Below are 27,856 nucleotides of genomic sequence, written 5' to 3'. Positions count from 1 at the left end.
AAAAAAAACGAAAATTTAGGGGTGAAACGGCATTGGATGAAGACTTTTTTATTTTGTTACACATGCTACTCACGTTTTTGATACGAGCCATCTACTCAAAATGCTCAATCTCTCACTTATGAAATAGTATACTAGCAGTAAGCATTTGCCATTTATCTAGCTTTTAGAAATACGTGTGATAGAAAGGATGAAATCCACTGATGGAAAGTGACAGCTACAGAATTTGCAGGAAAATATAGCACAACAAATAGGCTATACAGCTAGCATATACTTAGAATATGAATTGTGTGATATTACTTGTACTGGTAAAATGTTTTATGATTAAGCACATATCTGAGGTCTTTTCGCTGTTTCAAGGGGGAAAATTGTAGCTGTAGAAGAACTTATATGAAAAATATCTTACATCCTTATCAAATATAGATTTGAAATAAAGTATGTTAATCTGAAAAGGAAATTGCAGCTGTAGAACAGTGAATATTGTCTTGCATCCCTATCAAATGTACAATTAAGTTTATGGCTGTCGTCTCTTATAAGGGTCATCATTTTAGTGTAGAAAACAATATAGAAAGCACATTTGATATATAAGCCTGTATCCAGTATAACTGTCTGAATGGCACGTGTCCCATCAAAAATACCAGTAAATGAAAGTCAACCTTTCATTATTTACGATGCCGCCTGTTTCACTAAACGTTTTTTAGTTTCACAGTAGCAGTCGTTGGACACAGAATAACTGCATGCATAACATTGGCGCCACTGACAAGCGATCAGTTTCAACAGAAAACTTTTTTTTACAACTCTAAATGATAACCAATGAAGACACATCATCTAGAATGACACATGCGCATATTTCCTTATATAGTAATGATGTTTTTACATATGATATAAATAAACGTTACCGTAATGGTGGGTTTAGAACATTCACTATTATTTGCTTCTTATTATAACATAATAATACACATTTTTTATTATCTTCAAGTTGCAGTTTTGTAGTAGATACATGGATTCATTTGTTCCTATAGAATTGTTATGTAGTTTAGTTCCAGAGGTAACTTTTCTTTTACGGATTTTGGGTGTTTTTTTTTTTTTTTTTTTTTTCAAAAATGTTTTTTTTTTATTTTTAACGTCTCACGTACAAAATAAGCACATTCTCTGAAAAGGGGCGCCGATTTTGATTTTCAATATCTACTATTTGCTATATTGCTTTAAAAATTGGCCTTCTGTTCCTTTAAGCAATAAACATCATTTATTATTCACTATTAATGAAGTAAGCCTACGATTGGAGCTTTTCCAAAGCCGTTTGCTTGATCAATCTTCGGTTGGTTTTCCCATTACTAGTAGTAGAAAATTCGCGAAAGGTGACATATAAGCCGGTGCAAGAGACAAACCGTCACGTCCAATGGGAAACTCTTCTTTACACCACTCTTTAACGTCAGCAGGTGAAGACATTTCATCAAGAATGACGCACGCGCAAATTTCCTCACCAAACCGAACGTCCGGTGCACCAATGACAACGACATCTTTGACAGCATGGTGTTGTTTGAGGATTGCCTCGATTTCGGCAGGAAATAGTTTAACAGACGCTCGTTTGATCATGTCATCTTTACGTCCGCTGATTGTTATCCTGCCAGTCAAGTTCATAACACCGATATCACCAGTACAGAACCAACCAGTTGCATCAAACGCTTCTCGAGAAGTTCTTTCGTTGTCCACGTAGCAATTGGCGTAGATGGTCGGCGAACGCACGCTTATTTCGCCGCTGGTTCCACGAGGGACGTCTCGGTGGTTTTCGTCGACGATTCTCACTTCAATACCTTTGTAAATGTCCTCCAAGTCTTGGCCACTGTATGTCTTGTTACACATGGTGCTTGCAATCAAACCCACCTCTGTCATACCTGTTATTGAAATAGATCTGTACTCACTATTTTTCAACATTAAAAAGATGTTCGTGTGTGTGCGGGCATGTGTGTTTGTGTGTGCTGTTCAAATGTTACGTATAAAACAATCGACAAATTTATGTATAGCAACAAACAGAGAGAGATTGAGAGAGAGAGAGAGAGAGAGAGAGAGAATGAGAGAGTAGCAGGAAGATGGGGGAGGGAGAGTTTTCATACCGTAGCATTCTGCCACATCTTCCAAGTTAGTCAGTATATATATTATCTTCTTCAAGACATCCTGCTTCATTCTTTGACCCCCTGTTAAAATGTGCCGGAGAGAAGGCACCGAATGAACCGAGTGATTGAAACAGGCGGCAAGATCAACCAAGAAATAGTTCAGCATCACTGCATGCGTACATTCTTCCCTCTCCAGGATTTCAATGACATAATCCACGTCTCCACCGCCGACCATAAGAGCAGAATTCACTGTAACCCCCGTCGTTCCAAACGCCGCCATACCGAGCAACATCATGCTGCCCCCAAACCAAGTCATCGGCCGGTCGTTGAAGAAACAGCTGTCATCCCCCATTTCCACTGTGTCCGGAAAGGGGCGTTGGTGTAGGAACTTGCAATGGGTGTACTGGACTCCCTTGGGTTCACCTGTGGAACCAGACGTGAATAAAACCCAAAGTGGATCCTCTGGGTTTGGTGCAACAAATCCCTTTTTCGCCACGACGTCCTCCCAGTTCTGTCCCTCTCCTGCTGAAAAGACGCTGCTGAGGGTCACATTGCCCTCAGTGGTGACGTTAGATTTTGGACCAGAGGTGATGAAGTCACTTTTTGGACCAAAGATGATGATGTCTTTATCCACGTTCTCGCGTGATCTTCGGGCCAGTATCCTTCTGCACACATCCACCTCTTCGTCGGTTTTTATGTACATTATCAGAGCACGGCATCTGTATTGCCAAACGTCATCTTCAAGGGTGGCCAAGTTGCTGAGGAGAAACGCGTTGCACCCAATTCTACTCAGTGCCAGCTGAACAGAAAAATATTCAATGCAGTTTGGCGCGAAAAAAGCCACGCGATCACCAAATGAATAATCACGCTGCAGCAGTAACGTAGCCAAAACCTTGGACTGTTTCTGCAAAACAATAAAGGTAATATAAAATCGTAAAATAGTACCTTTTATTGAGTTTAAGTTGTGCGACTCTATCTGAGGCCTTAAATGGTTAATATAGCACTTTCTACTCATTTTCAGTTATTTTCTGTTCATTTTGTTCAACTGTTCTTGAAAAACGATGATTTGTTCCTTCACTGATTTATTTTATATTACTTGCAAAAAAAAAAAAAAAAAAAAAAAAAAATCACTTAAGGCCCCAGAGAGTGAATTTTTTCTTAATTCTAATGTTTTTTGGGCATACAAGTAGCCAATGTTGCGCTCATGGATACGCTGTGCCTGTGCGCAGGAGAAATTGCAATGTGTGACTTATGAAAGTGAGAAAAACTGAGTCCAGAAGATACAGGAATGCACCATTTTATCTTGATGTTTCTTTCCGACCACATAGTTTCCTTTACATCTGAGAGCACTCCCTTAGTGGGCACATCTTATTTTAAGCTAGTTTCAGCTACGTCCCAATGTTAATAAACTGTGAATACATGCATATTTCAAACGGGATCAAGTGCCAAATTTCAAAATGTGTGGAATTCAATTAGTCTGTAGAAACACTAAGGCTCTATTCCCATAGATTTTAGATCGATCTATCCCCGCGGGGAGTCTCACTAGATTTCTTTCAGATAATCCGACTTAAATGTCCGTCCCGCCTACTACAAGCTGTAAGGGGATAATTAACTTTCGTGTCCGCCCGGCTGACAGCTATTTAGCGTGAACCCCCAGGGAGTTAGGTCGATCTAAAGTAGGTCGATCTAATCTATGGAAATGGGGTGTAAGAAGCAAATTTAAATTTAAAAAAATACAAATAAAAATTTTTAAATTATTAAGAGCATGAGCCCGGTATACCTGAAGTTCGGCAAAAGTCAGACATTCTCTCTGCTGCCTGGCGGTCTTGGTGGGCAGTCGGTCCGCGGTGGAGTCAAAGACTTCCGGTAGAGTGACGTAGGCGGCGGGAGTCGACAGCGGGGTATGGCGGTAACTTGTTTTATAGGAGTAAAGCTTTCCCACCCGCTCCATAGCTCAATCTTGTAAATTCTGAAATTGAATGCATTTTATTAGATTAAAATGTGTCAAGATTTTGAAAGAGAAAGTGTAATTATTTTTGTGCAAATAAAATGCAGCTGGTGATACATATTGGACATGCATGAAAAAAATATGTTGCAAGAACGGCTTTTAGTTGCATTTTTTGTAGTCAATTTTTTGCCTTCTGTGAGGGTCAATTATTTGCTATTGTTATTTACTTTATATTTTCTGAATTTTATCTATTTATTTATTTTTGCCAATGTTAAATAAGTTCAAATCCTTTGTTTTACAAATGTGTTTTACTGAAGAACGGTAGCGACTGATCATAATTCTCCCTTCAGACATCTTTACTCCGGTGAATTGCTGTGTTTTTACTAAATCAAACAAAACGCTACCTTTTACCTTTGCCACAAACCATATTGATTTCTGCTGTTTTCGAACTCCTCTTTACTTAACACACGAACATGCATGATTTCACGGGGTTTTTTCGACAATCATTCAGTTGGATTTATATTTATGATAAAGAACCCTCCGACATGTATTCTTTGTGTACCTATGTAATTATTGATGCGCCTGACACCAATGTTACATAAACCTCAGCATTCAGAGCTTAAAATAGAATATCTAGAGCATAAAATTTACAGCATTCACTCTGAGTGCCATTTTATAATTCTAATATTAAAAAATAAATGCCAAATATTAAAATAGGCACCATTTCATTGCTAATCGTGGGCATAATTTTCTGTTAATGTATTATAGAAATAAACCAAGTTCCAGGCCTATCCAGCTGGGCTGTAGATCTTCTTGTCTTTATCCATGTCATCATGCAGTCTCTCCCTCTTTCATGAAGTCTGGATGAGTGCTTTTAGCTGTGTATTAACTCGATGGCCATCATTATGATCCATTCTAATTAACTTTATTATGGTGTCACTACCTAGATATAAATCATTTACTTATACCTATAGGTATACCTCTTTCATCAGAGAAATCTCCGTAAAGGACACAGTGTATATACATACATGTACTTGTTATTTACCTTGCAGGTAAAGTGCAGGCGATGTATTCACGTCTTCCCAGTTCTCTCAAGTTGACATCTTGCATTACAGGGTATCGAGCCAGCTATAACCCAGTCAACCAGCTGCGGGCCTAACAGCATAAGTCTACTGAACGAGAAATTACTAGCTGTAAGACTATATCGAGCTAGACGAGTTGAATCATGGTTGAAAACCAACAAATGTGACTCGACTGCGTAATGACGATTTTTGCATCATACTATAAAGCGTGCACTGAAAGGTTCACGAAATCGGGGCATTTGTAAGCTCAGCATCGTGCTATATTCTATGGGCGCATTTGGGAGGGAGAAAGACACGATGTGTAGTAACTTGGTGCAAATATCATTTTAAATGTATTATGTGAACGAGAGACAAAGCACCAAAAATATCAACCTACTCAAGTTACCGCGTTCTTGAGAGTTCAACCCCCTTGTAACCCATCATCAGACGCGCCGATGTAACCCATCATCAGACGCACCTTTTGTGAAAGAATGCTTGAGTTTCTGCTCAATATCGCCAGGGGATATTTTAACTGTCGCTCTTTTTAGCAAGTCATCTTTATGTCCGCTCATCGCGATTTTCCATCTGCTTCGTCAACACTGACACGCTTGTTGCTCGTTTGGGTTGTCCTACAGTGTATTTATTTTTTATCTGAAATGCCATTTAAAATTGATTTCCTTGTGTTTTAAATTCTTCCTTTTCAAACCCTACATGAATTTGACCATTTCCTTTTATTGATAACTAACCTTACAAGTGAGCTTCCATTTTAATGAGACATCTTTAGCGCCGAATAACGTCAAATAATTTTAAAACGTTTAACCAAACCAAACGAAACAATATAGTTTTAATTTATGTAACTTAGAGAGACAAAGTGTAAGATTTTATTTTTTTTTACTTTAAAATACTAATTTCTTCTAATATTTAAATATTGATATTAAAATCAAGGGACATTTTCAGACACTATTGAATTTTCTGTCAAAAAGTATTGCATTTCAATTACTAGAACTGTACCCCACATACCAGTGTTTGCTGGGAAGCACCACGGAGCCACGGCAAAGAAAGTAATGCTGGAAGGTCTCAAAGAAAACTTCCCTCTCAGGCCAAAAAATTATTGTGTTTTTCGTGAGAAAAAAATTGAAAATGGCACGGATTTTTTTCTTTTTTTCTAATATACATTTATTGTAGACCTCCACAATTATGGTACGTGTAACACGCCTTGGATGTTATACAAAATGGTTCATCATTTAAATATTTTTCTCAGTAGAAATACATAAAATAGAATTCAGGCCTACCCAACTACCAGACTCAGCACCTAAGGATCCTGAATTAACCGGTATATCGGGCCACACTACCCGTTTTCAAGGTGTGTTTCAGATCGCATTTCGGAGTATCAGCCAGAACACCGACAGGATGAGCCCTGGCATGCTCGGCTGTCACCTTGAATGGATAGTAAACGATTGTCGTAATTCGCTATATGATTTTAAAACCGGGTGCATAAATTTGAAAGCCTCCTAGATGAACCTTAGGCTGCCACATTAATCTAATACAATGCAAAAAACGCCCTATCAAAAGTGGGTAAAACATTCAAACCGAACGTCGTTAAGTCCCCATTTATCCCCACAGAGACAATAAAATAGAGTACTCTAAAGTAAGAGTACAGTTTATGGTTGTTCAGCCGAGCGTGGATGAGCCCGCAGTCGTGCTACAAAATTTGTCCTGGGGTATGATACTCCGAAATGCGATCTGACACACACCTTGAAAACGGGTAGATTGGTCCGATATACAGGTTAATTCAGGATCCTTACGTGCCGAGTCTAGTAGTTGGGTAGGCCTGAAATTTAAGATAACCGCAAGTCTACCGTACCGGGTACAATGCGGGAATAGTGCAATGCCATCTCTATATTGCTACGGTATACAGGCTAACCATTAAAAAATGTTAAAAGATTCAGCTAGGCTACATGTACGAATGTCGAAAATCTGTACGATTCCATACTATTTCGCACGACCACAGTCTGCCGTCGCTCAAACGCCGTTAAGAAAAGTACATTATGCGCAGTAAGCAAGCACCGTGCGGACATCGCATGGCAAATGTAATCAAGGATTTTCTTTAAACACTACGTATTGGTACTGGTACTGGTGTATTTATTATTATCATTACACAAAGCAGCGGTCTTTTGTATACTTGAAAGAGCTAAAAATGAAATAAAATGTCTTGCACTCTTATCAAAGATACATTTCAAATAAAGAATGTGCCCAACGTCTCTGATAAAATAAAATACAGGTGAAGGTCAAACTTTCAAAATTTCCAGTGCCGCCTGTTTCACTAAACGTCTGTCAGTTTTCCCTGAGGAAGTCGTGGGAAATTGAGAAAACTGCACATATAACACAGGCGCTATTGATAGGCCATCAGGTCCGACAGAAAACTGCTCTTTACACCAACTCTTTACGTCAGCCAATGAGGACGCATCATCTAGTATGACACATGCGCAGATTTCCTCCCCTAACCGATCATCAGGCACGCCTATCACCACGACATCTTTTATGGCAGAATGTTGCTTGAGTATCGGCTCAATATCGACAGGAAATATTTTAACCGTCGCTCGCTTTATCATGTCATCCTTGCGGCCGCTTATCGCAAGTCTCCCGTCTGGGCCGATAACCCCGATGTCCCCGGTGCAATACCATCCAGCGTTGTCAATTACTGCCTTGGATGCTTTCTCGTTGTCCACGTAGCAGTTGGCGTAGATGGTCGGCGAACGCACGCAGATTTCGCCGCAGGTTCCGCGAGGGACGTCTCGGTGGTTTTCGTCGACGATTCTCACTTCAAAGCCGTCGAAAATCTCCTCACCATCAGAAGCCATGTAGGTGTTGCAACACCGGGCGACTGAAACAAGGCCGCACTCAGCAGACCCTGTAAAAACATCAGATTCCATTTACCAAATAGACCGTACAGGGTTGATATCATATTTATTGTTTTAGGAGGACGGGTTACACATTTACTTGTGTATCAGCCCTCTTGCCAAATTACCTTCTGTCGAGCCTCTGGTCCTGTGAGATGCATTCGAAAGAATGTGACTACCCACTTTAATCTTACCCTCACCCATAACCCGACTAATAAAGGCACCGTTTGGTGATTCTCAGGTGTTTCCGTACCTTGTCAACATTTCCAGTACTGAAATATACCGTTATGGTTTTTGGGTGATCAACTGGAGGGGGATAACCCCGTATTTATGCACAAACCCCGGTGTGTGTTACAGGTGTGTAATTGAAAGCATTCTGGCGCACGGAATTATAATATGGTATAGCGGGACAGCTGGGGAGGAAAGGAAGAAACTAACAAACGTTGTAAAAACTGCAAGTTAGATTATCGGGCAGGAACTCCCCAAGCTGGATGACACTTTTAAAGACAGAATGGAGAAAAGAATTGTCAACACCACGGAAGACTCTTTCCATCCTGCATAATCACTTTTTACGTTTTTACCAAGCAACAGTAGACTTTTAACTTTTAAAGGCAGTAAACGCTTTTTAAACAGCTTTTATCCAAGTGCAGTAACGCATTTTAATTTGATCTCAAAACTAAATTCATAATTTATTTATTTATTGTATTATTCTATTATTTTACTCTGTATATTGCTTCAAAAGGAAAATGATTTCCGATTTTTATAATTGGCTACATAAACTCTTATCTTATCTTATCAAAGACGATGGGAAATTTGGTCTGACCATTCCCCAAATCTCCAATCCTTAACAAAAGTGACTCTGCGGAAAACATACAAGTGACAAAAATAACTACACACGTTGGTTGGTACGTACAGTGTGGATAAAATACACAGGGTATACTTTTGAATAAATATTGTCTTTAAGAAGAAATTACTCTGATTATGATTAGATGAATGATTAAAAAAAGAAAAAAAATAGATATAATTAAAAATGAATAGACAAACGCATCTTTCAACAATTGGTGATATAACTAACCGTAACTATCCACGATATACTCAACGTGTGGCAATAGAGTCTGAATCTTCTTTAAGACGCCCACATCCATCCTCTGGCCCCCTGTTAAGATATGTCGTAGAGAGGGCATCGCGTGAATTTCCGGGTTATATCGACGTAGAAGATCCACCATGAAATAATACATAATCAATGCTTCTGTACACACCTCCCGCTTCATGACTCCAATTACAAAATCCATGTCTCCCCCGCCGACCACCAGAGCAGAATTCACCGTCACTCCTGTCGCTCCAAACACCGACATACTAAGCAAGGTCATACTACCGCCCAGCCAAGTCACAGGGCGGTCGTTGAAGAAGCAGCTGTCTTCCGTTATAGCCGTTGAATGCAGCACTCTGCAATGGTGTAGGTACTTGATATGGGTGTACTGGACTCCTTTGGGTTTACCCGTAGAACCCGATGTTAAGAAGACGCAGTAAGGGTCATCCGGGTTTGGCCCCACATCTCCACCTTTAATTTTGACGTCATCCCAGTCATGTCCCGCTCCTGCAGCCATGACGCTGGCCAGGGGCACGGTCCCCGCCATGGTGACGTCACATTTTGGACCAAAGATGATCACGTCTTTTTCCACACTCTCGCGAGATTTTCTGTCGACTAACTTTCTGCAAATGTCCACCTCTTCTTCGTTTTTTATGTACATAAACAGGGCACGACACTTGTATTGCCACACGTCAGACTCGAGGGTGCTCAGGTTGCTAAGGAGGAAAATATTGCAGCCGATGCGACTCAGTGCTAACTGGATGTTGAAGTATTCGATGCAATTTGGCGCGAAAAAGGCCACGCGGTCACCGCGAGCATATCCGCGTTGCGTCAGAGCTAGTGCTAGGGTCTTGGATTGGTTCTGGATGAAAAAAGAAATAAGTGGTTGATTAGCGATCAGAAGGTGAAATGAAAATAAGAAATATAAACCATTTCTACATATGATCTATTTTTTATTAATTCTTAAAAGAAACAAAATAATTCATTAACAAAGATATGGCACATTTCAAACGTTTTTTTTTTTTTTTTTTTTTTGAAAATTGATTAAAGAAGACAGAAATAATAGTTGTTCTTCATCTTTCTCCTTTTAATTGTTTTGTCACGGCATTTTTTTTCAGCGTACGATTTACCTGCAGTTCAGCAAATGTCAGGCATTCTCTGTTGTCTCGACTCTGGTATACCACCACGGCAGTCTTGGTGGGCAGCCTGGTCGCCGTGGAATCGAAAACCTCAGGCAGCGTGACGTAGGCAGCAGCAGTGGACAGCGGGCTGTGGTAATAACTGGTTTGAAGAGAGCCAAATTTTCCCAAGGTTTCCATCTCGTTATAGATGTGTAAAAGCCCTGTAATGAAAAACTAATAAGTTCAAAACGCTCATGTTATTAAGCTCCTAAATAATATAATGCTCTATTTAAGCAGTGACTCAATCTTAGTAGCAGTACATCCCGCCATGTTTCCGATGTTTGTCTATCTCCTTTTCAACATTTCACGAGCTGCAGTGTATTCAAGTTTCTCTTTAGAATGATATAATAATGTCACAAATTCATTAGTACCCTCAGGGGAAAGGGGGGGGGGCGTCCTTTTCTGAAATGATCACCGAGGGCGAAAATTAAGAGAAATTCAGGTCACATATGCCAGTTACTGCCAGTTTTATATCCTCGTTCAACAAACTACAGGTCAGAAGACGACACTGTCGCCCTTGCCGATCGGAGAGCTATGTATCGTAGTTGTGTGTGTGTGTGTGTGTGTGTGTGCGCGCGCGCGCACGCGCGAGCTTGTTCTTATAATAATAAGATGTATTTATTTGCAACTTAAAAAGTTGGATTTTACAATAAAAGCAAATAGACGTGAGATGCACAATCTTAAAATATACTTGTAAGTGTTAAAATGATTCGATACACATTAAAAGTTTATAAAAACCTCAGTTCTTAAAATTTGATAAAGCCCATGGGATAAAAGTTTTTGACGACCGTACAGTCCTCAATTTTGGCACAGTGTACTTATAAACCCGGCGCAAAGTATAGGAACTTTCATTTATCTCTGGCAGCAAATGATGGATTTTGTGCCCTTCAGAGTAAATTGTACATGTTATGCAATATCGTTAAGGATCATTCATCTCTTCTACAAGCAAGAGTGATAAGTTTCCATGTTTCAAAACATGCCCTATCGTAGGGCAGCTCTGGGAATATAATCTTACATGCTCTAATCTGGATGGATTCAATTTTATCAACTTGTTCTTGTGCTTATGAGCGAAGGGGTGTGTGCTCTTGTCAGTTCATGTGTGTATGCACACGGGTGAATCTGTGCTTAAAACATGGAATGAATGCGATTGGAACAACTAAGTTATATTTCACTGGCTAAGATCAATGACAAAATAGGCCCTACCTCCTGAAGAAAACACAATCATCTTTCTAATTCATCGAAGAACTCCATCGATGATTTAAGATATTTGTAAAGAAGCACCATCCATTCAGGTACCTCCATGGTACATGTAGTTATATCGTCTACAACTTACCGTCACAACGGATCTTTGTGCACCTTGCGCCCTTGGAGATAATCTTATAAGCCTATCGGTAGGCCTAAATGACAATGGCTGATAATGCACGCACTGTCATGTGACACGGGTGTGGCTTATTCAGGATATAACAAACAAGTCTATCCAGCCTGGGCCCCGTAACTCGACAGCATGGCGTATTGCAAATAGCAATATCACATAGAGACTATTACATAATTATATGGGACAAGTATGGGCGACCCTAGCTCCTACAATAGGAAACGTGTTTACTTTTTCCATAATTTCGGAATGGGGGAGGGGATAACTCGTTTTGCTTTTGAAAGCAGTGGGGAAGCACTCACACCCCTCCCCTTGCCCCAGGTATGAGTTTGTCAAACCTAGGACACATCACACGTTGGGTCCAAGTTCACACTTTTAAGGAAGTACTCTAATGGTCAAATCAAGATGTCGATTGTGTCGGGGCTTCTCTATCGCAATGTGTCATGAGTTATTTAGGCTATTTACTTAAAACAAAAATTGCGTGATATTAGTCGTGCTGGTAAAATATTATGATTAAGGCACACATCTTAGGCCTCTTTACCGTGTTAAGACAGGAAATTGTAGCTGTAGAACAAATTTATATACGAATAAAATTTGCATCCTTATCAAATATAGGCTTGGTTCACATGGAAAGTCTATTTTCTAAAAATCTGTTTTCTATTCGCGGTATCTTGTAATCACGGTCCCTGTGCCCTGAATACCCCGAGAATTAATTACAGCTTTGGAAGTAACTGGCTCGCGCCGCCAGTAATTACGCTGCGGGATAATCAGGGCACAGGGACCGTGATTACAAGATACCGCGAATAGAAAATATATTTTTAGAAAATAGACTTTCCGTGTGAACGGAGTCATAGATTTGAACTTAATGGTCATCGTCTCTATCATAACAGACATAATTTTAGTGTAGAAAACCATATAGATAGCACATTTGACATATAAACCTGTATCCAGTTACCCTAGGTTCTAGATTCCGGTATTGCCAGCTCGATCTTGATTTCATATATAACCCATATCAGCAATACCTAGTAAAAATGACTCCAAGGTATATTTAATATTTGCAAGCTAATTTTTACGTTGCTCTGACACTCAGGGTAGTATCCAGTATGTCCGAATGGAACGTGTCCCATCAAAAGTACCAGCAGATGAAAGTCAAACTTTCAAATTTTCCAATGCCGCATGCTATAAGTATTATTATGACACAAAGCTGTGGCCTTTTTTCATTTGCAAAGGGCGAAAAAAGAAAAGAATATTCTTTCATCCTGATCAACGATACATTTTAAATGAAGAATGTGGCGAGCGTCTGTAATAAAATTACCACTGTCAATTGGTATGGAAAACCGTATAAAATTTAAACATTGCAAACAGGCCTCCAAACAGCATAGATAACTGAAAAGTCCCCAGTAAGTGCCCTTTCAAAAATACACGCAGCACCAGGGCCGTAGCCTGAGCAAAATGCCAGGGGGGCAGTAAGCGGACACGAGGGGGACGTGGGTGTGGGTGTGCCCCTCCCACGGTGTGGAAAATTTTTAAAAACTGTATGTATAATACTGCATTCTGGTGCGTTTTAACTGTTATTTATTGCTCAATCAGAAGTCAGAAATCGTGGGTTCATTTTGCCATAAGTACAGTCATTTTTTCAAAACAGCCCTCCCAGATTTGTTGGGCAAACAGTCAGGGTAAACAATAACCTGATAACAGCCTGGGGGATAGGTCCCTAAGGGAGGGCGAGTTTTTTGGCATGAACTGAGTTGGCTAAAAACAGTACACCTTTGTAAACAGATTGTTGAATGATTAGCCTAGATTGTCTAGTGGCCATGAGTTCTGGCCACAGAATTGATACCAACTTTGCAGTTATTATTTTTACCTTTGAGATTATTTTTTTTTTTTGCACCTCAAATCCCAGGGGGGGGGGGCAGCTCCCCCCCCCCCCCCCCCCCCCCCCCCCCCCGGAGGCTACGGCCCTGAACACATATGGAAGTCATACTTTCAAATAGTCCAGTGCCGCCTGTTTCACCAAACGTTTATCAGTTTTCCCAGAGGCAGTCGTGGGAAATTGAGAAAACTGCACGGATAACACAGGGGCTATTGATAGGCCATCAGGTCCGACAGAAAACTGCTCTTTACACCAGCTCTTTACGTCAGCCAATGAGGACGCATCATCTAGTATGACGCATGCACAGATTTCCTCCCCTAACCGATCATCAGGCACGCCTATCACCACGACATCTTTTATGGCGGAGTGTTGCTTGAGTATCGGCTCAATATCGACAGGGAATATTTTAACAGTCGCTCGCTTTATCATGTCATCCTTGCGGCCGCTTATCGCGAGTCTCCCGTCTGCGTCGATAACTCCGATGTCCCCGGTGCAATACCATCCAGCGTTGTCAATCACTGCCTTGGATGCTTCCTCGTTGTCCACGTAGCAGTTGGCATAGACGGTCGGCGAACGCACGCAGATTTCGCCGCTGGTTCCGCGAGGGACGTCTCGGTGGTTTTCGTCGACGATTCTCACTTCGATGCCGTCGAAAATTTCTTCACCGTCAGAAGCCTTGTAGGTGTGGCAACACTGGGCAACTGAAACAAGGCCGCACTCAGCAGACCCTGTAAAAAAGCATCAGATTTCATTTAACAAATAGAACGTCAAGGATCATGTTTATTGTTTTAGGAGAACGGGTTACACATTAACATGTGTATCAGCCCTCTAGCTTGATTACCATGGCGCTCGTCTGTCGAGCCTCTGACCCTGTGAGGTGCATTCGAAAGAATGTGACTTCCCACTTTTAATCTTACCCTCACCAATAACCCAAGTAATAAAGGCACCGTTTGGTGATTCTCGGGTGTTTCCGTACCTTGTCAACGTTTCCAAAACTGAAAAATACTGTTTTGGTTTTGAGTGATCAACGGGAGGGTGGTATCCCCGCATTTATGCTCAAAGACAATGGGGAACATTGACTGCTCATTCCCCCAACCTGCTCTTTAAAAAAGTGACTCTGTAGAAAACATAGAAGTGCAAAAGATAACTACTCACGTTCGATGGTAGGTACAATATGGATAAAGTACACAGGATATACTGTCGAATAAATATTGTCTTTAACAAGAATTTACTTTGATTATAGTTAGATGAATGCTAATGGAATGTAAATATCTTTAAAAAATAATAATAATAATAAATGAATAGATAAACGCCTATTTCAACAATTGGTGATATAACTAACCGTAACTATCCACGAGATACTCAACGTGTGGCAATAGAGCCTGAATCTTCTTTAAGACGTCCACATCCATCCTCTGGCCCCCTGTTAAAATATGTCGTAGAGAGGGTACCGCGTGGATCTCCGGGTTATAACGACGTAGAAGATCCACCATGAAATAATGCATCATCACTGCATCTGTACACACCTCCCGCTTCAAGACTCCAATTACAAAATCCACGTCTCCCCCGCCGACCACCAGAGCAGAATTCACCGTCACTCCTGTCGCTCCAAACACCGACATACTAAGCAAGGTCATACTACCGCCCAGCCAAGTCACAGGGCGGTCGTTGAAGAAGCAGCTGTCTTCCGTTATAGCCGTTGAATGCAGCACGCTGCACTGGTGTAGGTACTTGATATGGGTGTACTGGACTCCTTTGGGCTTACCCGTAGAACCCGATGTTAAGAAGACGCAGTAAGGGTCATCCGGGTTTGACCCCACCTCTCCAGCTTTAATTTTGACGTCATCCCAGTCATGTCCCGCTCCTGCAGCCATGACGCTGGCCAGGGGCACGGTCCCCTCCATGGGGACGTCACAGTTTGGACCAAAGATGATCACGTCTTTTTCCACACTCTCGCGAGATTTTCTGTCGACTAACTTTCTGCAAATGTCCACCTCTTCATTGTTTTTTATGTACATAAACAGGGCCCGACACTTGTATTGCCACACGTCAGACTCCAGGGCGTTGAGGTTGCTAAGGAGAAAAATATTGCAGCCAATGCGACTCAGTGCTAACTGGATTGTGAAGTATTCGATGCAATTTGGCGCGAAAAAGGCCACGCGGTCTCCGCGCGCATATCCTCGCCGTGTCAGAGCTGCTGCTAGAGTCTTGGATTGGTTCTGGAAGAAAAAAAAGAAAAAAGTGGTTGATTAACAATCAGCAGGGGAAATGGAAACGAGAGATAATTCATTGAAGTTTCAAACGCTTTTCGAAAACTGATTTAAGGAAAATCAATTTATACTTTTTCTTCATTTTCTCCTATTACTGTTTTGTCACGGCATTATTTTTTCAGTGTACCTGCAGTTCAGCAAATGTCAGGCATTCTCTGTTGTCTCGACTCTGGTATACCACCACGGCAGTCTTGGTGGGCAGCCTAGTCGCCGTGGAATCGAAAACCTCAGGCAGCGTGACGTAGGCAGCAGCAGTGGACAACGGTCTATGGTAATAACTAGTTTGAAGAGAGCCAAATTTTCCCAGTCTTTCCATCTCGTTATAGAGGTGTAAAAACCCTGTAACGAAAAACTGATATTTTCAAAACGCTCACGTTATTAAGCTCCTAAATAATGTTCTAAATTGGTTTTAACCATACCGCGCTCTGTTTAAGCAGTGACTCAATCTTTGATCCAATGCATACCGCCATGATTTCTATGTTTGTCTATCCTCTTTTCAACATTTCACGAACTGAGATGTATTTAACTTTCTCTTTAGATTAAATTTAATAACTTGATAAATTCATCCGTAAGCTCAGGGAGGAGAGGGGGGCGTCCTTTTCTGAAATGATCTCCGCGGCGCGATAATAAAAAGAAATTCAGGTCATAGGTGCCAGTTTCTAACAGATTTATCTCCTCGTGCAACAAACTCCAGGTCAATATATGGCACTGTCACCCTTGCCGATCGAAGTGTTGTTTTCCTGCAGTGTGTGTGTGTGTGTGTGTGTGTGTGTGTGTGTGTGCACGCGAGCGCGCTTGAGCTTTTTCTTGCGCTTATGAGCGAAGGGGTACGTGGTCTTTTCTGTTCATATGTATATTCACACGGGTGAATATGTGCTTAAAACATGGAATAAATACGATTGGAACAACCAAGTTATCCACTGGTTAAGATAAATGGCAAAATACGTCCTGTAGAAAACACAGTCAACTTTCTACTTCATTAAAAATCTATCTCAATGATTTAAGATACTTGTACAGAAGAACCACCCTGAATCCTATTGTACACTTACAGGTACCTGGTAGATCTAAACTTACCGTCACAACGGATCCGTCTGCGCACCTCGCCCTTGGAGATAATCTTATAAGCCTATCGGTAAACTGGCAGTGGCTGATAACGTGCCCACTGTCATGTGACAACCTTGTGGTGATCCAGAAAAAAAAGTCTATCCAGCCTGGTCTACAAGAGAGGAAAAAGACCCATTCTGACCCCCAATGTAACATTCTGTTAAATGTCAAACATTTTCATGAGGTCTAGTCTTCTGTACACCCCAGCTCCTACAATAGGAAATATGGTTACTTTTCTCATATTTTCGGAAGAGGTGGATAACTTGTTTTGCTTTTTAAAGGGGAGGGGAAGCACTCACCACCCTCCCCTGGCCCCGTTTATGAGTTTGTCAAACCTAGAACACACCACACGTTGGGTCCAAGGTCAAGCTTATAAAGCTGTACTCTAATGGGCAAATCAAGATTGTGTCGCGGCTTCTCTATCGCAATGTGTCATGAGTTGTCATTTGAATGTGATTGTGTTCCCACGCTCTACAAGTAAATTACATAACGTCGGTTTGCTTTGTGGTATATAAATAGAACGAAAAATAAAGCGCAAAATGACATCTTTTGTAAATGAATAAGATATCTTTCTCGGTAATAGAATATGATATGGATCATAGTAATCAGTAATGCTATCTTGCGTCTTCTTCATATTTTTCAGGAAAGAGATAACGAACTCCCTGACTAAAAATGTTCCTCCTTTGAGCTTCACGGCACCTCTGACCTCCCGCTACCATGGTGATGACCCCTACAGATAAACTTCCCCATAACCTTGCCCCCGGTAATACACCTACAACACGTGATTGCTTCTTCTTTTCTGTTCGCTTGACCCCTGATAATCATATGTCACCAACTAAAGGTATTCAACGGTCTTATGTCAACATCTTCTGCTGTGCACAAATTAGCGTAGGGGTTAACAATAAGGGTGTGTGGTGAAATTTGCTCAACTATTTGTCGATCTCACATTTACTGTCTGGACCATTAAAGGTAAGGTGATTTTTCGCATTGTATGGGTTTTTCCTTTTCGAGGAAAAAACTAAAGATAAGTGTGTTCCGACGTCACGAAATATTATTGGTTTAATTATTGTTGATTGCTAGTGGAACGGCCAAACCAAGATGGAGATGGTAGCTGGATAACACCTTATGCTTTATAAAAGTTACACTCACAGTTGCGGGGGAAAACATTGTCCCTATTCCTCCAGAAAAATGGAAAACCGACATTAATAATAGTTGGATGACTAGCTGCAGTCAATTATTTACAATTATCATTAATATTTTACATGATGATTTGTTGGGATATATCGTACTCTGGAAGGAGACCTGTCCGTGGAGGAACGTGACTGATAAATATGTTGGTGCACATTATTTCATTTAATTAGTTAGAGACGCAAATTTATTGCAGCACACCCCATAACTACCACTCGAGTTATAATATGTGATATATTGAGCGAGATAATCTATGATAATCACTGACCAACAACTAAATTTAATCAAGCGAAAGAAATATGATTTTAGCATTTTTTTATTTTATTATTTTTTTTTTGCAGAGAAACCGTGTCTATAGGCCCTAACGAGATCAAAATATAGGATTATTCTTATATACATAGAAGACCTATATTGCGATAGCTTAGACATTTAAGCCTAAAGACTTTCATTTGTGTTTCTCATCACTGGTTGAATAGAAAAGTGAGTTATAAACTCTATGCATGTCTCACTGTTTTTTGATTATCAACATCGATAAAACCATTCACAGTAAATCCCTGTTATTACGTTTCCCAACTTTTTCGATTAAAAGTATCGATTCCCTTTTTGTACATTTCTGAATCATTTTAATTAAAACAAGGCCAGTATAATGAAAGTTACATATATCGGATTTCTCCGTGATATTATAGAAATATAACCTCAGCATAAGTCAGACAGTTATAAATACAAATATCACCGCCTTAACTGACCGCTCTCAATTAAACGTACAAAGCAGGAGTGACTTCGGACTATAGGGGATTAACGCGTTCTGTGTTATTGCTCACTTGACCGAGCCAAGTTGTTATTCATTTGTACTAATATATTATATTGTAATTTCCTTTGCTTGCTGTTCATTGAAAATCCTTTGTTTAGTCATCAGTACTGACGACTCTACCTGTTAGAAAGTGCCGTGACATGGTCGCAATTGGTTTGGACACACTAGAACACTTTATTTTGAATGTTGCCTTGTGCACTATTGGTTTTACCCACCCTCCCATTAATACAATCCATTCTCAATCCCCCGCTTGTACGGTCAGCTTAGCAAGCTGTATTAATAAAGGAATGCATAGAAATCATAAAGAGGGAAATGTGTGGAATAATCTAGCGCCCCTCAAGGCCTCTTTGGTTTCAGCGGATAATGCACACATAACCAACTTGCCTGCAGTGTTAGGTCTGGTCAAGTTTGTGTGTCCATTAGTTGGTGCGCTTTCTCATTGTAAGCTGAAATGTCCATATTATTGACAACTACTTGCACCAAGTCTGGCCAAGTATATGTCCATTATTTGGTATGCTTTCTCATTCTAAGCTTAAATGTCTATATTATTTACAGTGCTGAGATCCATTCGGAGAGCGATATCAAAGTATTGAGTATTATTATTATCATAACCATTATTATTTATTATTCTTAACCGTTGTGAATGTGCTCAAGTCTGTGATACTATATAAAAGATATCCATTAGATTTGAGCTCGGCCACGCTTGGGAGCACACATATTATTTATCTTGTGAATTCTTAGTGAATGGTTGGTGACGACATAGGAAAGCTGTGAAAACAAAAATGAACTGAAATAATTTTCAAATCCATAAATATCCCAAGCTATATAAGCCAATGATAAAATACTTCGATCGTATTTTATTCAAGTTAATTAAAAGTGCTCATTAAGGCTTGTTATATTTTTTGCTTAGTTAGAATATTGTGTAAATAAGAGAGTTACACCAAAAGGTTGTATAATTAATATCCATCAATTTCATTAATTCGTAAGTAATTGTATATTCTAAATGAATTTCTGTCATTCTTCTCCAAATATATAGGCATTTTTATATGTTGCTTGAAAGTTATGACTCTATTATTGTCTGCCAGTTAGGAGGTGAGCTGCACCTGCCGTCACACCAAAGCTTTCCCTACACGATAACTAGACTAGTTTGACTCACAAATTGATCGCATAAAACCAACTGCAAATTGTTAAGCAAATCAGAGGTAGGTCTCACTTAAAGTTAACTTAACAAACGCAGGCATTAAGAACTCCAGGTAACATAAGTAATCAAAAGCATTGATCTAATGGAGTGTTTTGACAACCAGACAAAGGCCCCTCTAGCTCATTCCAAATTCAGATTAAAACGTTAATCATAATATTATTTTAGTTTATTAAGACTCAAACTGGTGGAATATGATACATGCCCGATGCTATAATGCCTCGTTGAATATGAAGCCTGTTATAAGTAAACAACAAAGCACCGTCTTTGATTTCACTGCATGGGCATTGTTAATGTCCGTTTTCTATTTTTCTGGAGGAAGAGGAACAATGTTTTCCCCCGCTGCTGTGCGTGTAACTTTGTAAAGCACAAGCATACTGTTACGATTTTCAATTTTATAGTTTGCAATCAAGTCGAAATAACTGGGAAATATAAAGACGTTATTAAAGAGTTTTTGGTCGAATTTATTTCCTTTTATTTCAACATTGGTGCGAGTCTTATTCCATTGCGTAAATTTAAGTCCCTTTTGGCGACAGAGGTGAGACCGATTTAATGTTGTCCGTAAAAGCGCACGGCTATGCTTACTTCAACCCTTGGAAGAAAACTGTTTTATTCGTCCAAGTTCAACCACAGTTGTTCATATAAATCATAGGCAATGGGTGGTGTGAATAAATAGGAAATTATATTTTTGTTCTTGAGTGTTGTGTCTTGAACCTCCTCAAACAAAAACTATCCATGGTGACATGCAAAACGTTTTTTTACGTTTCTTCTGAGTGGGAGGAAAACTTACGCTCAGTTTTTAATCTGTGTGATTCGAGCTCTTAAAAAATAATTATTGAAACTTATTATCATCAAATGAGAATTAGAATTAGACGTCAGTCATTTTGAATCGAAGCAAATTGTTCATTCTCAGCGTAAACCGAAATTTCATCGTTTACGTGTCAGCAGCGAAAACGGCATATCAAAATGCTACTGGGCAAATATCAATTGAGTGCAAATGAAAATGAAAACCTGCCAAAAAGTCCAATTGCTTTCAGATCCAGTAATTTCATACCTCCTTTCCCGTTGAGGTGCTTTCAATTCATAACCTTATTCGCCGTGCGCGTTATAAGGACACGAATTCACTCCATCGTACCCGGGCATGTCCTCAGTGTAGCAGCCCTACTCCATTAGCTAGTATTATTTAGTACGCAATATTAACTAATGTAAATAAGGCGAACAATTTATCACTGTAGGTAAATGTAAATAAAAAATGCGTATTAAGCGGTGCCGATTCTATAAACGGTTATAATGAAGTCTAACCTGTGAATAGTAAAGGGAACGCAATATTGTGTATTGACTCACTAATGCGTTTCCGATACAATTTTGCTGAACAAAAAGCTTTGTCAACCTAACGGGCGACCTGGTTGACAAACAACCCCACTGTACAGAGAGTACGTGGTCCAAGTTCGTGATTTCAGTTTACACGCACATTTGTCACCTCAAAACGAAAATAGGTACGTCTGCCAAAATAGGAACACCTGGTGATTTACAGGTATAAAAAGCAGCAAGGTTTGAATTTGTACTGGCAAGGTTAATTTCACAACATATTAGTATTTGAATAATATAAATGAATGTGGAAATAATCGTAATTGGGTAGTAAAAAGTATTTGAATACTATAAATGAATGAAGAAATAATCGTAATTGGGTAGTAAAAAGTATTTGAATACTATAAATGAATGAAGAAAAATCGTAATTGGGTAGTAAAAAGCGAGGAGGTAACATGAGAATGATTTTATTGTTACGCTTCCCAAAATAATTGGTCATCAAAATAGCCAGTTTAAAACAGAAAAAAAAATGTCATTGAGTTACATATTCTGAGTAATCGTACCTCTAAAATCTGTGCATTGACCTTCAGGCAATTATTTTAGTGTCCCGCCTGAAAACCGTAAGTTTGATTTTTTTTTTTGGGCATTTATCAGCGGGTTTCGCTTCTGTGACGTACCTTTTTTTGACAGAACCACCTGTGTCAAAACTTATGAATGATAGTCGTTGAACTACTAGCTGACACATTGTTCTCTATAAGTTTTTGATCCCATCTTGGCCACTGTTTCTTTAAAGATCTATGTCATTTCTGCCATTACATTTCTGCCATTACTGCCCATTCAATGTGGGTGTTATGATTGTCTTCATCGTCCTGCATGCTTTGCCGTAGCAATGGTTAGCAGGTTCCCCGTGTTTTGTTTAAAGGCAAAAAACATCATTCTTTTATTATTTTTTTCAGATGAATTTGGCGTTGCCTCTGTTGTCCATCGCCACCTGCGTCGTGCTCGGTATGTAATGTAACGATTAGTGGATTTTTAAAAGATCAATCTTAGGAACTTCTTATGAAAATCTATAAAAACACTTTAAAAAACTAGGTATGCATTTTTTTGTATTTTGTTGTGTAAATTTTCTTTTTGAGTATTGCTTCAGAATAAGCCTAATGGTAGATCTGTTTCTTCATCGCCATAAATTTATCAGATCCCATTTGGACACCACATGACTATCCACTCTGTAGCACGTGGTCCACACGTGACGCGATACATACTTGTCACTCGTCACCAATTCACAGTCACAAATTTGTCAAAAAAAAATTTTTTTTCATATCATTTAAGCTGAGGCAGCCTGCCCAACCTTCACAACTGGTAACTATTTTGACGTCTGTATATCGGACAGCCAGACGGATTATAACGGCGCCGTGGATGGGTGCACGTCGATATGTGGGTTTCTTCCAGAGCCGTACCTGTATGATTCGTATACCGCCTTTACATACAACTTGGACGTGATTAGTGAGTTGTAAGTATATCAATACTGCGCATATTGTCGTGCTAAAATCAGTAAATATCAAAATCCCTGCTAACAACTGCCTTATAAACTCTTAACTAATTCACAAAGAGAATGCTTAGACGGGACTTGAAATGAAATTTGCCAATGTACGGGATATGTACGGCATCAACATCAAACTCATGCGTCAGTGTTTATGAATTGCAGCCTTTTCCTTTTTTACAGGGTGGGGCACAATACGAGGGCCAAAAATAAATACACAATCTTTATTCTCTCTTCCACTGAAAAATGCTCGTAATGGTCCATCTTGCTACCAGATAAAACTTATAGATTTACTCTGTAACTCACCTTTAAAAAGAAAAAGAAACCATTCTTATTTTAGAAAATGTGGGTTTTTACTTATGCCTCTCTTATTGCACCACAACAAGTAAAAAAGGTCTGCAATTCTTTAAAATTTATTAACACTGACGTATGAGCTTGAAGCTGTTTGATTTGTATCTTCACGTGTGCATGGAGATTTACTCACACCATTTCTCCGCCTCCTCAGATCTGGAGGCATCACCACCGCGTGGATCGGTGTCCAGAGCAACAACGGTGACGTGTGGAAGTATTCGGCAACGAACACCACCGTCACCAGGACCAATGCGTGGGCCGCTGGCTACAATCATAACGACACCGCCCCTCCTGGAGAGTGCTATGCTGCTAAAGTAGACACGAACATGGACTGGGAGCAGCATAACTGTTCTGCTCTCGGGTATTATGTGTGCTTCAGGTGTAAGTTGGATTGTTTTTAATCAATTTTTCCCTTCTCTTGTAAATATCATTGTTAAGTCTGTTGAACTCACATTCACCAAGCATTCCAACATTCCAATCCCCTAAGTGGACAAGAGTTTCAAATACGTTCATCTAATTTCGTTGCATCTAATTCTATGTCGTTTTTAACTGTTAGCGCTCACTGAATACCTCGACTGCGCAGCGCCACCGGAAGTAGCAAATGCCACGTGGTCAACAACCAACGGGATCAACTGCAGTGACGTGTGTTGTCATAATTATGCAAATGTCAGCTACACGTGTGGAAGTGGCTACACGTTTGCAGGGACCAACACGTCCACCATTCAGTGTGTAAACGGCACATATTCTGATGACGTCAGTTCCGGGGTTTGCGAAGGTAAGCGACGTGTATTCATATGATATCGTAAAGCATAACGCACAGGACATTTAGACTGATATAAAACGTCAAAGATTTCTGGTAAAGAAATATGCCGAAATAAAGGAACGTGATATATCTGATAACCTTCACACCATTAGTCACTACCACTGATATCTGTCCATGAGGAAATGTTTTAGACTTAAATGCCACTCATTACATGTAGTACTCATGCTTTAAACAAAGAGTTTTCCATCATTTCTCTCTGATATTAGGCCATGGAGGTCATCCTTCTCCCTTTAAAATGGGTAGATTTTTAACAAATTTACAGAATAATATTAGCGCCTAAAATATGCAACGATATTTGTGCATGTTATTCTGATTACAATTTACCACTTTTCATTAGGTAGAAGTATGACAATGTAAATAACTATCTCATGCACAAATTTGGCAGTTCAACGTAATGAAACGGATATCTGTATTTACCGTACGTTACGGGCGGAGATTACCGTATAAGAAAATTAATTTCAGTATGTCTGTATCTGCCCGGCTTTTCTTAGAAGTCAGTTAAGTGTTTGCAACATTTTGCACTGTGACATGTACTATGGTCAGTTAGTGAACTCTAGTCACCCTCAGCTACATGCTACATATATTTCATTTTGTAACGGTCGCATTGATGATGAATGTTGTTCATTACATATGTTACGTATTATAGTATTGTCGTGAAATCACGCCAAGAAATTGAGGTTTCAAATTGCATGTTTTAGCTGTTGAAAGCACAACATCTTCTATGCTAAGTTCCTCCAGTTCCTCATCGCCAACAACTTCCTCAGCAACGCCTGAGTCACTCACATCATCGCCGACCATCACCTCAGCAACGGCTGCTTCACAAATAACATCGTCTACCAGCTCCTCAGCAGCGACTGCTTCACAAATAACAACGGCGGCAAGTACGTCAGCAACGGGAGGATCATTAATAACATCATCAACGAGTTCCTTAGCAACGGCAAGTTCGATGACAACGTCAACATCTTCACTCTCGGCGACGGGGACGTCTTTTACGAGTTCAACGTCAGAAACAGGTTCCTCGTCTTCAGCAAATTCTGTGGTGTCAGCATCAAACTCACCCTCGACATCCTCCTTGGCAACGGTAAGTACAGCGTCAACGACAGGTTCTATGGCAGCCTCATCAAGCTCTGTGGCGTCTGCAACAAATTCTGTGGCGTCTGCAACAAGTTCTGGAACGTCTGCAGCAAGTTCTGTGGCGTCTGCATCAGGTTCTGGTACGTCTGCAGCAAGTTCTGTGGCGTCTGCATCAGGTTCTGGTACGCCTGCAGCAAGTTCTGTGGCGTCTGCAACAAGTTCTGGAACGTCTGCAACAAGTACTGGAACGTCTGCAGCAAGTTCTGTGGCGTCTGCATCAGGTTCTGGTACGTCCGCAGCAAGTTCTGTGGCGTCTGCATCAGGTTCTGGTACGTCTGCAGCAAGTTCTGTGGCGTCTGTGGCAGGTTCTGGAACGTCTGCAACAAGTTCTGTGGCGTCTAGCGGTACCAGCTCAGTCACTGTATCTACAACGACAAAAGGTGCAACAACACCTTCTACAGTAACAACAGAGGTAATTAACGGTCAAACAAAGAGAATGTTTAAAATCAAATTTGGGGCTTCGTGAAAATCGTTTTGGTGATATGTTTGTCAAAGCATACTTCGTCTGTTGCTAGAAATTGTTTTAAATGTTGCTTCTACGAAAAATGATGGTCTTGCATCAATTATAATTTCACGACAAAACTTTCAGCTGATATCTCAATATATATTAAACAATGCTCTTGTTTACCATATGGATATACACCGGCTACACAAAAGGGTTTTATATAACAATGGTCACGCCCCGCTTATTATATAAACAGATAGAGTATTAAAATAGACTTCTTCTGTTATTATAGTTACTGGCTTTGAAAGCATACTAAATTCATATGACAATGGTGTCTATATCTTCATTTGCGTGTTTTAATTTCAGGCCTTCCTACTGTGTTACAGTTGCGAAAATGTTAATATATGTACGGATGCTACGTCGTGCGCTGCTGCATGCACTGTCGTCACAGCGTGCACGGAGGGAAACAAATGTTTTGTAAGTATCATGATAATAGATAAGTTTCATTTAGCCCCCTCCCCACACACACTGTATGGCTCAATATACTCAGCCAAACGGTTCTGATTGTCTTTATTCATTACAATTTTTTTTCTGCCCAGACTTGGTTGATGAACGTAATTTACTTTATATTCACCTGCTCAAGTTTCATGCTCACGTTTAAAACAACGGTGTACGTTTGATATCAAGTTTCACTTATTTCAGGCCAATGCTACAAACCAAAACACAGCGTCCACCAATACATACCGACACGATAGAGGATGCATGAGCGCCGGTGACTGCCCGCCAGAGGGCTCTGCGCAATGTGTCTACACTGGTGGATATTCACAATACACGCAGTGCTGCAGTTCGAACCATTGTAACGCTATGAATGTGGAAACCACGCCAAAGTGTTCCGCGGAGAGCAATCTGTATTTGAACTCTTTTTCGCTGCTTTTCATTTTATCACTGTTCTCACTGATTCTGTAGGAAAGTCACGTTTGGAGCGGAAGGAAGTAAAATACTACGTTGTAATCTAGTAGCAGTAAATGCCCATTACATGGGGTTACGTGGGTACTACATTGTTTTATATTAGTGCCTTAAAAACGGATAAAAAGAAATGATATTGACATTCATGTATGACTATCACAATAAGCTTGTTGAAGCTGTACAAATCAATATCAATATACGCCAGTACCACTGCTAGTTTACACATTATAAATGTTTTTACGACTTATGAAGACTTATTATACCAGTGCTGTGATATTGTATACATAAAACATATAACACATTAACAATTATATTAAATGTAAATATGGTCAGATTTGGGGTTTTATACATTGTTTTATAGATTAGTGAGAAAGTGGGCAATGGGGCAAGTGTAGAAGAACATGTCGACTTGGTCAGTTCGGCGTGGCAGCGTGCAATATGATAAAGTGGCTCAGGGGACACGTGTCCGTTTTTGGCGAGATTGTAGACTGCACGGCTTGTTAGCGTTCTCATCCTGCTGCTTTATGTCTGTATAGATTAGTGCAAGATCAGCGTACTTGGCTCTTGTTTGATATTGGCTTTCTAACGTTTTTGGCGCCACTACAGACAATTGTGCATATCCGTTGGGCTAAATTATAAGGGACATTGTTAATATGGCTGGGATGTCATGAGTTGAATGGAAGGAATTGTATTTGCGTCGGTAGTTTTGTAAAATATACTAGTGCCAATGTGGAATTTTCCCCTTCTCATGAATAACAATTACATCAAAGAATGGAAGTTTTGGTATCGGACTCCATACACTCCTTGGTTATTTATAAAGAGTTTGGTTTTTGTAATCATCCCTGACTAGATTATTCTCTGAAGAGATTGTTGCAAAAGGAAAACATCTATGGGAATCAAGTGGTCCGATGGCAAGCACAGATTCCAGAATGTTTGCGATAACCGCCGTTTTGGTGGTAAAATAGTCTTTTTTATATTTCTGAGTTGTTTACATTGTATTTATTCTGTAATATGGATCTCATACGAATAGTTTTTATTCCTTTTATCTTCCTCTGACAACACCTGTATACATGTAAACATTGTTGTTAATGTTTATGTTGTGTAGTGTTGTGACTGTGAATACTTGATTTATTTCTACTTTCAGTAAATTTATATTTTAATAAAAAGGAGTTAAAAGTGCAA

At 39.9% G+C, this 27,856-nt stretch overlaps 4 protein-coding genes across 7 annotated transcripts; 1 reads left to right on the top strand and 3 right to left on the bottom strand.

Annotated features, from left to right (window-relative positions):
- Positions 1 to 419: 419 nt before the first annotated feature.
- LOC106169275 (uncharacterized) lies at positions 420 to 3,007 on the bottom strand. The gene is made up of 2 exons (XM_087014203.1): positions 2,112 to 3,007; positions 420 to 1,892 (listed from the first exon to the last, which is right to left on the bottom strand). Exons 1-2 carry the CDS (start codon positions 2,812 to 2,814, stop codon positions 1,306 to 1,308), a joined length of 1,290 nt encoding a protein of 429 aa, XP_086870329.1. The 5' UTR covers positions 2,815 to 3,007; the 3' UTR covers positions 420 to 1,305.
- A 4,234-nt stretch (positions 3,008 to 7,241) lies between these two features.
- Positions 7,242 to 11,822, bottom strand: LOC106164817 (uncharacterized). 2 transcript variants are annotated; one of them, XM_013542846.2, is made up of 4 exons: positions 11,625 to 11,822; positions 10,241 to 10,452; positions 9,096 to 9,972; positions 7,242 to 8,031 (listed from the first exon to the last, which is right to left on the bottom strand). In XM_013542846.2, the coding sequence occupies exons 2-4, from the start codon at positions 10,427 to 10,429 to the stop codon at positions 7,409 to 7,411; spliced, it is 1,689 nt and encodes a 562-aa protein (XP_013398300.2). In that variant the 5' UTR covers positions 10,430 to 10,452; positions 11,625 to 11,822; the 3' UTR covers positions 7,242 to 7,408. The 2 variants fall into 2 exon arrangements, with proteins under 2 accessions (XP_013398300.2, XP_086870076.1); XM_087013950.1 differs by lacking the exon at positions 11,625 to 11,822 and adding an exon at positions 11,495 to 11,617.
- Positions 11,823 to 13,605: 1,783 nt separating this feature from the next.
- On the bottom strand, positions 13,606 to 17,024 carry LOC106164816 (uncharacterized). Its single transcript, XM_087012357.1, has 4 exons — positions 16,881 to 17,024; positions 15,934 to 16,145; positions 14,879 to 15,755; positions 13,606 to 14,264 (listed from the first exon to the last, which is right to left on the bottom strand). Exons 2-4 carry the CDS (start codon positions 16,120 to 16,122, stop codon positions 13,642 to 13,644), a joined length of 1,689 nt encoding a protein of 562 aa, XP_086868483.1. The 5' UTR covers positions 16,123 to 16,145; positions 16,881 to 17,024; the 3' UTR covers positions 13,606 to 13,641.
- A 709-nt stretch (positions 17,025 to 17,733) lies between these two features.
- LOC106164836 (uncharacterized) lies at positions 17,734 to 27,856 on the top strand. Of its 3 annotated transcripts, none has more exons than XM_087013341.1 (9): positions 17,734 to 17,879; positions 22,372 to 22,420; positions 22,745 to 22,925; positions 23,461 to 23,687; positions 23,863 to 24,081; positions 24,828 to 25,295; positions 25,338 to 25,675; positions 26,075 to 26,185; positions 26,411 to 27,856. In XM_087013341.1, exons 2-9 carry the CDS (start codon positions 22,372 to 22,374, stop codon positions 26,672 to 26,674), a joined length of 1,857 nt encoding a protein of 618 aa, XP_086869467.1. In that variant the 5' UTR covers positions 17,734 to 17,879; the 3' UTR covers positions 26,675 to 27,856. The 3 variants fall into 3 exon arrangements, with proteins under 3 accessions (XP_086869467.1, XP_013398319.2, XP_086869466.1); XM_087013340.1 differs by adding an exon at positions 19,995 to 20,111 and having other exon boundaries at positions 17,738 to 17,879; positions 24,828 to 25,675; XM_013542865.2 differs by having other exon boundaries at positions 24,828 to 25,675.

This window comes from Lingula anatina, chromosome 5 (assembly GCF_051362555.1).
Source record: "Lingula anatina isolate TDL-2025a chromosome 5, LinAna3.0, whole genome shotgun sequence".
In the NCBI taxonomy this organism is placed as follows: domain Eukaryota; kingdom Metazoa; phylum Brachiopoda; class Lingulata; order Lingulida; family Lingulidae; genus Lingula; species Lingula anatina.
This window is presented reverse-complemented; position numbering and strand designations above follow the sequence as displayed.